This window comes from Phaethon lepturus, unplaced genomic scaffold (assembly GCF_000687285.1).
Source record: "Phaethon lepturus isolate BGI_N335 unplaced genomic scaffold, ASM68728v1 Scaffold55414, whole genome shotgun sequence".
Classification (NCBI taxonomy): domain Eukaryota; kingdom Metazoa; phylum Chordata; class Aves; order Phaethontiformes; family Phaethontidae; genus Phaethon; species Phaethon lepturus.
The window spans coordinates 1-11,549 of record NW_010535149.1 but is presented as its reverse complement, the minus strand read 5'-3'; the positions used below and the strand labels follow the sequence as shown (position 1 = coordinate 11,549).

Genomic DNA, 11,549 nt, shown 5'->3' with positions numbered 1-11,549 from the left:
AAATTTTTGGGGCAATTATGTGTTGTTTTTTAAAACCCTTATACTTTGGCTTGGTTCCCTTGAATTTTTCAGTGATTCCTCTGCCATAGCTGTTGCTTTTACTAGCTAATTGTGATTCCTGTCATTGTGGTAGCAGAAAAATGATTGCACATGCAAATTCATAATCTCTGTGGGGATCTGTCGAAGCAGAATTAAAATGTGTTTTAAAAAGCTGTTATCACTATCATGTTTTTAAAATGTATGTACAGGTCAAGTTTATATTTTACAATGGACTAGCTTTTGAGAAAGAAGGCTTTCTTAAGATGTATCCTTATGAAACCTGATATCCTTGAAGGTATTGCAGTGCTAGTAATACTTCAAGGTGAAAATGAGTGGCTGGTAAATATGGGGAAATATTTTCCAACAGACTCTAATTTAATTAGGAAGAAAAAAAAGCTTGTCCCTTTTATAAATTAATGTTTTTAGGGGGGTGGTTATTTGTGACTAATGTTAGCCTTTCTACAACAAGCGATGCTCTTGTTACATGAACAAAATAGACAACTAATGGAATAATGATTTACTAATGTAAGAATCCATTTATTTACAAATGCCTGATTTTAGTTGGAAAATTAATTAGTTGTACTGCATAACAGATGCAGAAAGATGAAGGTCTTACTAAGGACTGATGAGGGAAAAAAAGAGGAATTTAACGAGTGTTCTACTTTACTATTTTTCTTGTGTAGCTGCCTCAAATTACGGCAATATTCTTTTGGAAGTGCTGCATAACTGTAAAAGAAAATAATCAGAACAAAGCAACTCCAAATGCCTTTCTCCTTAAAGCACAAATAAACAAAAAGTGCAGGGAAGAATATTTTGCAAACTGTAATTTCAACACCACACCTTAAACACAACCTTGCTTTTTTACAGCATTCATGTGTAATGACTTGCTGTTCTTAGATATCTTAAACCAAAGTATGAGGTTTTTTAGATGATCACTGTTTTTTTGTGAGGCCACCACTATTTGTCTAGAAGTTCCTTTCATTGTATGGCTTCACAGCATTTTGCAGAGAAAATTAAAACCAAAAGTAAGAAGATATTTTTCACCTTTCTAAACTTAGACATCAACTGAAAGGTCTCATGGGTAGTGTGTTTTACTGAAAGCTGTAACTTAACGTTGACAGGAATGGTTGCTCACAGAAATGTCACTTCCATTTTATATAGTTTAAATGTTTAAGGATTTTATGCCATTAAAAATCTTTCTATAAGTTCAAGTGGACAAGCTTCACTAGTTTTTCACTGCAAGTGTGAGAGCTAGTCCAGATGGTTCTCTCCGGATGGGAAGCCACAGCTCTGAAAAGAAAACTAGCAAGGAAAAAGTTTGAGTTTCTGCTGTTTTCTTTATCAAGATGCATAAAGAACTCCTGATAGGTATTTTGTTGTTTGTAAACTTTAATGTTGGGGAGGGGAATTTACCATGAGAAATTCAGGTCTTGCTTCCCATTCTTTACATAAAAGACATTATGGATTACTGGAAAATTATGAGGATTAAGACTTCAAAGATGGCAGAAGTGTATCATCTCCACTGAAGTGGGACTGCAGTAAGCTACAGACAGACGGAAAGAGCCTCTCTCACACAATACTTTGTACAGATTTAGCTATGTTGGATTAGATCTATTTAACTGTTCCTGTTTTCCTGTATAGAGGCTGCCTGAGAAACCCTTATGAGAAACACTTATGAAACGGTACTTTTGGTAGTGACTCAGCATCTCCTAAATGTTGAATAAAAGGATGTGTCTATTTTCATATTCCCTGAATGGGGGAAAAAAAGACTTTTATTTATGCATCATAACAACATCAAGAGAACAAAACTGAATTGTTTTTCCTTTGAAGGTCATTTGTAACATTGATGCAACAATAAATATTAATGCAACAATAAACATTAACTTTTCACATTACTTCTGCATCAAAATTAAGCACAAAATACAGGCAACACTGCAGAAGAACTTCACTTCTCAAGACGATTGCCATTTTCTTCCATTGTCTGAGCATTTTGTAAAAAAGCTACTGTTTCAGTTGAGGGAGCAGTAATCCCACATATGTAATTAATTTAAAAATCAGTACAGTAGAAATCAGGCCTTATACCTTCAGCAAAGATACCAGCTAGAACATCTGATCTGTTAGTTGATTTCTTCTAAAAGAGAATTTGTATTTTTTTAAGATTTATTTTTACCTTCAAATATTTAACTTCATTATGAGATGAACAGACCACAAATTGCCATTTCCATTTATAATACTATAAAAACATTTGAAAAGTATATTGTGTCTTTATGCAGTGTTTGTAGGGACCAGTTTGTACCCAGTTAGTAATTTAATATTGACATATGTTGTTCCACATAATTTCTCTGCCATGAAAAGATTTCCATGTAATCTTTATTTCTACCTGGTCTATGCAGATGCAACAACTCCTGAAGTAAGAGGCAGAACCTGAAGGGAACTAAATACTCCATCACCTTCACCATGTTTCCACCGGTATTTAATAGCTCTTAAAATGTACAAAACTTCAGGAACTTTCTCAGTTTGGGTGTTTAATATGCAAACTCGGCGGGGAGGTGGGGGTTGTTGGTTTTGTTTTGGGTTTTTTTTATCATAGCAACACTTCTTGTCTGTGGATCTGGAGAGACTAGGGCTTGCCAAGACAATCCATAAATGACCAACAGTCTTTCAGTGGATGAATAGTGCACCTCTAATTAAAAAAACCCAACACTTTTGTGACCAGTGCTGATTGCTCTTGAGGAGTGAGAAACTGGCCATGTGTGACAATCATCATATCTGAGTCAAATGTGATAGCGTAGTGCAGCTCACTGTGGGCCTTCCCAGCCGTCACCAGAATGCGACACATCCCAAGTTAGCAGAGCTGTGACAGGAGGAGGGCAAAAGACACCATGGCTTTCAAGACCCATGTTTTGTGGGAAGAATTAATTTTGACAATTGCGACACAGATTTGCATCTTTGCTTATTCTAGCTACCTGTGAGAGTTTGGCCAGAGAATCAATGGTAAGGTCATCTGCCTTCTAGCAGTCATAAGTAGACATGGGCGAGATTTTGTCACAGAATTGATTTCAAGATTTAAATCTGTAGTTTCAGATCAGCACTTGATATACAACTCTGTTGTGCACAGATGTAGACCATACTCCTTTACCTTCCAGATGTCAAATGTTCCCTTCTTCAAAATACGCATATCATGAACTTTTGGACATTTTTGTGTTTTTACCTAAAAAGGTATTTACAGACACTGTATGTTTATCATCCACCTGCAATTGTCTTATACTAAGGGCAAAGCTAAATAACATTACAGTACTTGTTAGGCAATGTCAGACTGGGTGAATTTTGACTGAAGCTGCAAGAAAGCGGGTAGTACCCACTGTGTATTTTCAGAAGAAAAAGTATCTCATTTCCATATACAAACACAATTTCAATACAATTAATTTCTGTAAATGGTGACAAAACAGAACATATTCAATATTTCTCAGTCTTTAGAAGATGAGTTATAAAATACTAAATGCAATACCAGAAATCAAGCATCTATGGAATACGCACAAAGACAAAGTAGATGTTTGGTATCGCATAACACTAAATGGGAAGGAAAAATAGATTTTTAGCTAGAGATACTTAAAAATATGCAATAGCTTGGAGGCAAAGGAGTGTTTCTCATCTGCAAGAAATTCAGTCCTCTGCTTCAAAGTAGGCAAAATGAGGACTTGCATCTCCTAGGTGAGTATCGCAGCTGTCGGATTTTTTATTTTAGGTCTGTCTGAGTAAGAGGACAGATCCCTTCCTTGCTCCCAAGTGTATGTATGAAGTGTCCTCACTGATCAAGACAACATCTGGATGCATCCCACCATCAGTACCTTGTCTTGAAAAGAAACCCAGGCCTGTGACCGGGGAGAAAGAGCTGCTGTGTGCTGTGGAGATCTTTTTATTTGGGAGTCTGGAACTGCAGAAGCAAATGGACCCTAGTTTAGATACAGCCTGCGCCTCCCCCTATCCTTCCTCTTTTTCTTTAGTAGCTTGAGAAGCCCAAGTTTATTGACATGCCTAATTGACAGTACGAGCAGTGTTTTGTCATTTTAAATGAGATTATTCAGTACTCCTTGCTTGCTATTCTGGCTTCTTGACTCAGCTTCCAGGTGTCATGTGCTGAACTTGAGCTCTCCAGTGTTCTATGTATGGCGCTGACTTCCAGTGGGCAGCAAGGCATCTAAAGCAGACTCCCAGTCTTTAGTTGGAATTTGCTGGGCATAGTTACGCATGCAACACAGCTTTGCAACGTGAATTTTTCTGATGCTGAGTATTGTCTGCTTACTGCAGTAAAGCCATTGAAACCAGCAGACGCTGTCTATGTACACTTGACCACTGCCTGCTCTTTGCACATGCTGCTTATGTCTGTAATTTCTGGATATTGCATAACTTGGAAAGAGTCAGTCTTGTGTCCAGCATCACAGTCAAATGTTTCAAGTTCCCACATTCCACGTGTACCACCTTTCCAGATGCCAAAAGAGTATACTACCGGGGATACTATTTCCAACCTAAAATGAGAACTGCAGTGCCTAGGACCGGTTGTGGGTTCAGCCTGTGGTAAGTAAGAGTTCAGTGTTGAAGTTGAAAGCATTATGAAAACAGTCCTTAGTTTGCAGAAAGCAGTGTTATTAGTTTAGTATATCTTTTCACATAGTCTCTAAGCTATTTAACTCCAAGGCAGAAAACTTTACGTCACAGACCTGCTATCTTTTGTGATGTGTACCATCACAATCAGATAGTGCAGTGAATATGTACATATCATAAAGATTTTGTAATCCTTTAAACCCCTGTTAAAAATTCACTAATTGCTTTATCTGCTCAGTCTGTAATGACTGCCTCCTTAGTAGCATTTTTGTATTTTTGGTCTCCCTAGGGAAAGCAGGTGCTGCTGGTACTAAGTGTTTTTGTCCACAAGAAATCATCCCAGACACCCTGTTTATGAAAGTAATATCTGGAATTGAGGGGTGAGGATTCACATTCAGTGGTGGAAGAAAACCTGGTCTCATCTGAGCAATATGATCCAACAATAAGGCTCCTGAACCCCGTCTTTCTAGAAAAGCTTGATTTCTGCTGCTCAGGGCAACAGGAGGCATGTTCTCCAGTACTCCTCTAGAACTTGATAACAAAGAGTGAGATGGAGAAAGAATCTTTTTCTTTCCTATCACTGACTTACTGTCTTCTGCTGCAGCAGGACTTAGACTAGTAGTTAACTGAGAATCAGAGCTGTAGTGATTTGCTCCTAAATTTCTTTTGTGGATAATACTACTGAGGTTTGAAATAAAGCTTATTTGTCCTGAGCTGGTATCCTTACCCATAGGAATCCCACTGGGACTATGTTTCTCTTCAACATGAGGAGTCCGAGAGTTTATTTCATCATACAATAATTTCTTTGATGCAGTTTGATCAAAGGTTTTCAATAAATGAGCAGTGTCTTTTATGTCAATACTTTGGTGCCTGGTGATGAATCTCTTTGATAAGGCAAGGCCATTGATTTTAAAAGCGAGCTCTTCTTCTGGAGTAATATCCTGAAGTTCTTGTAAAGAGGCAATTTTGTTCTGATGAAACAGTGACGGAGAGCTCTTTATCCAAGGTTCAGACTGTAGCCGCTGCACTTGTGCCAGCTTGGACCCTACTTTTGTTGAGCTGGAATTTCTCGTCAGTGAAATCGTTTGAGATGAGTTGTCCACATTTCGTGGATGATCCAGCTCTTTAAAGCTGAATAGTGCCTTTTTAGTTTGATTTGAACTTGGAAGTGGGGATGGAGATGTTTTCAGTTCTATTTCCGATGGAGAGATGCAAGCAGTTGGGGAATGGCATTCCTCAAGGTCTGCAGGAGGCACATTCAGGTACTGCTTCGTTTTCTGCCTTCCCAATGGGGACTTGTCTGTTGTGATGATGATGACTTCTTTTCCTTGCGCCCTGCAGGCATTAAGAAGAACTTTCAGGGTCTCTTTGTCTTCAGAGTTTATTGCATACACAAGTGCAGAGCAATTGGAGTGATCTTGCAGGCTTGGGTCAGCTCCACTATTCAGTAGCAGAGATACCACGTCAGGGCCTGCTTTTTCCAAGCAAGCATGCATCAAGGCCGTCTTTCCAGATTTGTCCTGTATGTTTGGATCAGCCTTGTTTTCCAGTAGGTATTTAACCATCTTTGCTTTGCTGACACTCTGGGAGTCCACGTGTTTTGTCCTACAAGCGATCATTAAAGGGGTTTCACCTCTGTCATTGCTCTCGTTGATGTAGGCACCACCCTCTAGTAACAGCCTGGTGAGGCGAAGGCGGCTCTGATAGACGGCTCTTATCAGGGAATTCCCCTCCACTGGCAATTCCACTGTTTCAGTCATTGCACTTGTCTCATGCCTTCCTAGCACCTGGAAAGAACACCTGGTTTTCAGAGAAAGCAAAGAGGCCCTCTGTGGGGGCGGGGGGGGAGAAAAAAAAGAGTATTTAACTGTAGAAATTGCTCCTGTAAACAGCCTCGTACTTTGTGAAAAAAGTATGAGGATAAGGGGAGGGAGAGGTATTCCCACCTCCTTCTTCAGAAGTTCTCCCAGACTTAAAGAAATTTATTAAAAAACTAAAATAATATTTGGATGTAATTATAACATTTGTAGATGCTTAAAGCATGGCTGTCACCTTTTTTTTTTTTTTTACTATTTTCCCTTTTGTCACAATCTGCCAAATAAGCTGCAAAAAAAGTTTAATTCTCACACTCTGATGGCTTTATACTGACTACACCCAAGTGGGTGTGCTACAGTTACACCACTCATGATTTTCATCAGTGCAAGAAGCAAAACTTGAATGAATCCTGCAGCATTTTCTTCATTGATGTGAGATAATGTCAAGTTTATTTATTCTTTCTCATAAAATAACAATGATAAACATCTAGAGATTAATGAAAAAAGAAAGTTCATGGGTCTTATTATTTATCAAGATTTATGAATTATAAATTAATAAATAAGAAAAGCAAGCATAGTAAAATATTTTTTAACCTAAGAAGAAACTATTTAAATGGCTGGAAAGTAAATATTAATGTATTTTGTAGAAGTAATTACACTTGTAGAAGTACACTACCTTCCTTATGCTCCTTTGAAAGCATACTAGTCTGAGTGAAACAGCATAAACGAAGTTATGCACAGCCTGTCCCACTCATCATGGGGATCCATGAGCTGACAGGAGTCCTGTGCCTGGGCAGACAGCATTAGCTCTAAAAAAAAAAAAAAAAAAGAAACTTTTGATAGCATCAAAGAAAATCCAGTGAAATTTTTTCACACAAAAAAATGAAAAGTTTAATGTGGTATAAATAACAAAAGGTCTTATATGAATGTATACCTGCATACATGCAACTGATACAGTTAAATCACTTTTATTTATGTCTTTGATGTGCTTGCTTACTCATGGGTAGGGAAAATCTTTAGAGAAAAAAATGATCAGTATTTAACAGTTGGCAGAGCAATATAACTCTAACACAAGACTAGACATGGATATGAAAATTACATTTGTTTATTTATGATGTATTTCTAGAGAAATAAAAATGTTTAATTAGTTTAACTGCAAAGGAAATTAACAGAGACTCATTTTCATTTACCATTGAAAGCACTAGTACTGTTCTGGTGAATAACTGAAGAGCACTAATTTCATTCTGATTTTCTCTGATATTGGAGTTTTACTTTGAATTCCAAAATCAGAGGATGATATCAATGTAGCTTGTTCCAGAAGTCCAGTGAACAAAAAAAAGTCAGTTGAACTACACATGACACTTTTATCACAGATTTCCTCCCCCCGTTCATTTAGCTCCATAGCATCATGCTCTGCAGCAACAGGTGCTTCTGCTAAGCAGTGACAGTGAGTGTCTTATCAGTCACAATGAGAACAATTAGCCAGGGGCCTTCATACTTGCAGTGTGTTAATTAAGTATTTAACTATTATTCAATATCGGTGTCATTTGGTGACACAGTGTAATAACAGTCACATGTAGCATATGTTTGGATAAGATACCTAAAAATATTTATTATGTCAGGAAAAAAAAAAAGAGAGATAATCTCATGAGGTGACCCAGTTGACCTTTGGTAGCATGTATTTCTGGGCTTACAGCCCTCACAAAGACTGTCCGCTGTCTGTATGTATGACTGCAGTCCTGTTCTGAGCAATTAAGGAGGATGAAGGGGGGGCCAGAACTTCTCTGTCTGTCCTCATGAGAGTAAACATCCCACTTCCGATCACTGCTGAGAACAGGGGCACAACTGTGGTACTGTCATCTTCTTTTGACCGGTCGATGCTTTTTTTCCCCATGGTCTTGACAAAACATTTTTTAAGAGTAATCACATTGAAATTAAGGATTCATTCCATTATACTGAAAGTACATGATTCAGTAGCATCTATCTCAAGTTTCATTGATGTGCAAATCATTATTATGAAATGCATATTTTTGACAAGTAATACATTCAAAATTATTATCAAGTCATTTATAAAAGTATCCAATTAATTTGTGTGTTTAGGTTTCCAGAAACAAACTAAAAGAGAAATATCTTTTAGATAGCACACATGCTGGAATTCTGATTGTGTTCTCCCTTGTTTTTGACCTACCTGGAAGTCATTGGTGATTTTACATTTCTTTCATATTTATATAAAGCTCTTCTGATACTTAACTGCTTGCTTTACTTAAGTGGTAGCATATAGCACTTCTTACACAAGTCTTTTCATCTGTAGAAATACCTTTTATGGCCAAAAGAACATTAAACAGGCACAGAAAGAGAAGAATGCTACTTGAAGTCATGCAGTAGGTCAATGCTAAAAATGAGACAGTTTTTCTGACATCTGATCTAATGCCTCCAGTTGCTTAAATTCACTGTCTCTGTAGAGTGTACCAGGACTGTTAATGTGAGTGAGGGTAGAGGAACGTTAGTCTAAGCCAACAGTTGAAGTTTGAGAGTGTGGAGCAGATTGTTTTGCCAGGATGTTGTCTGAACCTGGCCTGGAGAAAGCCCAAGATGTTCTTGTGCAGGCAGGTCAGCAGTTCCAGTGTGCTCGAGATCTCAACGGGGCTTGTAGGTAATAATAAATTTCGTTTCAGAAACCCAACTAAGCATTATATACACAGGTTGAGACTGTCAGGACTGCAAAGCAGGCTGGCTAATCCCTGAAAGAAGGAGCACGGGCATCAGTGCTGCCAAGATCCAGCATTATTTATAGGTTGATCTATACTTCACACTGCAAGGGAAAAGGGGGTAGCATGGAAAGTGGAGAAAGAAAAATAAAATGGGAAATAAAAATACACAAATGCTTCAGAATTAGGTACTATATGATTAACAGGAAGTGTTACAGATTTGCAGCTGGAACAATGTAATGCAGAATACATTCCTGAATGATAGATGAAGATAACCATGATTTCATCTGGAGAATCTGCTAATTACAGGAGAATGCACTTGGTGCTGCATCATCCTAAAATTGCCACTGTGGGAACAATGTGCATCTGGACTTTCCTAAGACCCACACTGACACTGGCTCAGTGGAAATATATGTGCCACAACTGCACTGGGTACAATCCACTCTAAAAAAAACCACAGCGAGCTATTTTGAAGTGAAAGACCACATTCAAGCAGATTCCCTAAAAGAGTAATTTATTTGATAATTCATCATCAGATTGATGCTGAACAACAATCCTAAATCTAATTAACTGCCATGTCAGAACGACTACATGTGTTACTGAGATGTTGGGACTGACACAGCTGCTTTTCAGCTGTGGAGGTAAACTTGTGCCAAGACAGCAGTTTAAAGAATGAGGAACTATGCAACCTAGTGTGTGACACTGAATCATGAACTGGCCTTTCAGATCATCCATGAATTTCTGGTGTTCTTGTACAAATAATATTCCTGGAACATTCTACCTGTCCAGGAAAAGCTTCATTTTATTTTCAAAAAAAAGCTATGTTGTCCTGGAAAGTGGTCTGAGATGAAGTAGCACAAAGCACCTTGTAACATGAAAATCAATTTTTGAAGACTATGATGATTGGTTTCCAAGAAGTAAATAGCTGCTCTTGTGATTTATGCTGTGCCCTGTCCTGAGGTCAGGCTGGCAAATGTAAGAGTGGTAACCCAGAGCCTTATTCTGATACAGGTCCTGCTGCCGTCCTAGTGGGAAGAGCCACTAAAATGTAAAAGTTTTAGCACTTCTTCCTCCAACCCTTGCTCCTTGATTTGTAAGTAGCATTTAATTACAAGGAAAAACTCTTTCAGTGTTTTCTTTATATCTAACAGTGCAAACAGTCACAAGATTGAGGGGGCAAAAGCTCAGCGATGGTATATAAACAAATATAAACATAACTAACATTTTCACTAAGTAAAGGAGTGCTACAAATTAATGTTCTTGCAAGATATTCCTCACTTTTTCAATGTGTAGGCCAAATTTTCTGCCCTCTGTGCATTAGCACCCTCAGAGTTACAGAAACAAGCTTTCATAGTAGTGTTTAGAGGGTCTAGAATCATTCCAGTAAAATTAAGTCATCAATTCTTGTCTCTGAAAAAAAAATGTGCTTACACACTTAAAGAGCATAAACCTTTAAGTATTTTCATGATTCTTCATATCGACATTAACCCTGTAAATTCTCTCAGTCAGTATAACAAGAACTCTGATTTCTTACACTGGCGTAAACATGTTGAAATTTACCACAGGAGAGTAACTTTCGATTAAAAGAATTACCATTCTAATACAGCACCAACTGCCCCCCTCCCCGAAGTTGCCAGAGTCAAGTCCAGTTTTGCAAACCTGGCTTGTAAAGTGCAACTTTCCACAGCGAAGCATCAGTCTCTTCAGCCTTGCTGCTCGCCAAGGGTAGCTGCAGGATGGCCGGGATCTGTCCGATTCTCACCTGTCTGCTCACTTCGGATCTCCCATTTGTACTTCTGAAGAAAGCTGGGAGAGGTCCAGCCAGCTCACAAAGTACCTTCTTCCTCGCACAGCATTTATCATCTTTCCGTGGAGGCGTCTCCTGTGGAAATGACTGCTGCCAGCGGGCGGCTGGAGCACGGTGGAGAGGACTGGGAGAGGAAAGTTTTCACTGGAGCTCTACATGGAGGTCCGTGCTGCTACCGACTCCTGTTCCACAGCAACCTGACTTGTCACCTAACGGCTCCAGCGTTTTTCCCGAGGGAGATCTGGACAAAACAGCGACAGGTAACTTCTCTGCAGAGAAGTTACGGCGAGCACACCTGAAAAACATAAACGCGGGCTGGAGGAGGAAGCACGTTAAACGCTTTTCCCTTAAAAATTCACCGAGAAGGGACCGGTGTTTGAACCGAGAAAAGTCTGACGGAATCGCTTTGCAAGGCGAACATCCCACGTACAGACCTTCCGTCACCGACCTCAACCCTTCCTCAGCGTTCTGGTCACCCGAACATGCTATACACCGTTTAAAAAAACCCCACAAACCCTGCCCTGTCCCCTTCGTGCGATGGCCCGGTGACAGTGCCCCGGGCGGGGCTGTCGGGAGGGT

At 39.0% G+C, this 11,549-nt stretch overlaps 1 protein-coding gene across 1 annotated transcript; it reads right to left on the bottom strand.

The window, feature by feature from the left end:
- Positions 1-4,847: 4,847 nt before the first annotated feature.
- Positions 4,848-6,401, bottom strand: ANKRD34B (ankyrin repeat domain 34B). Its single transcript, XM_010285706.1, has one exon. The coding sequence runs from the start codon at positions 6,399-6,401 to the stop codon at positions 4,848-4,850; it is 1,554 nt and encodes a 517-aa protein (XP_010284008.1).
- Positions 6,402-11,549: the final 5,148 nt, after the last annotated feature.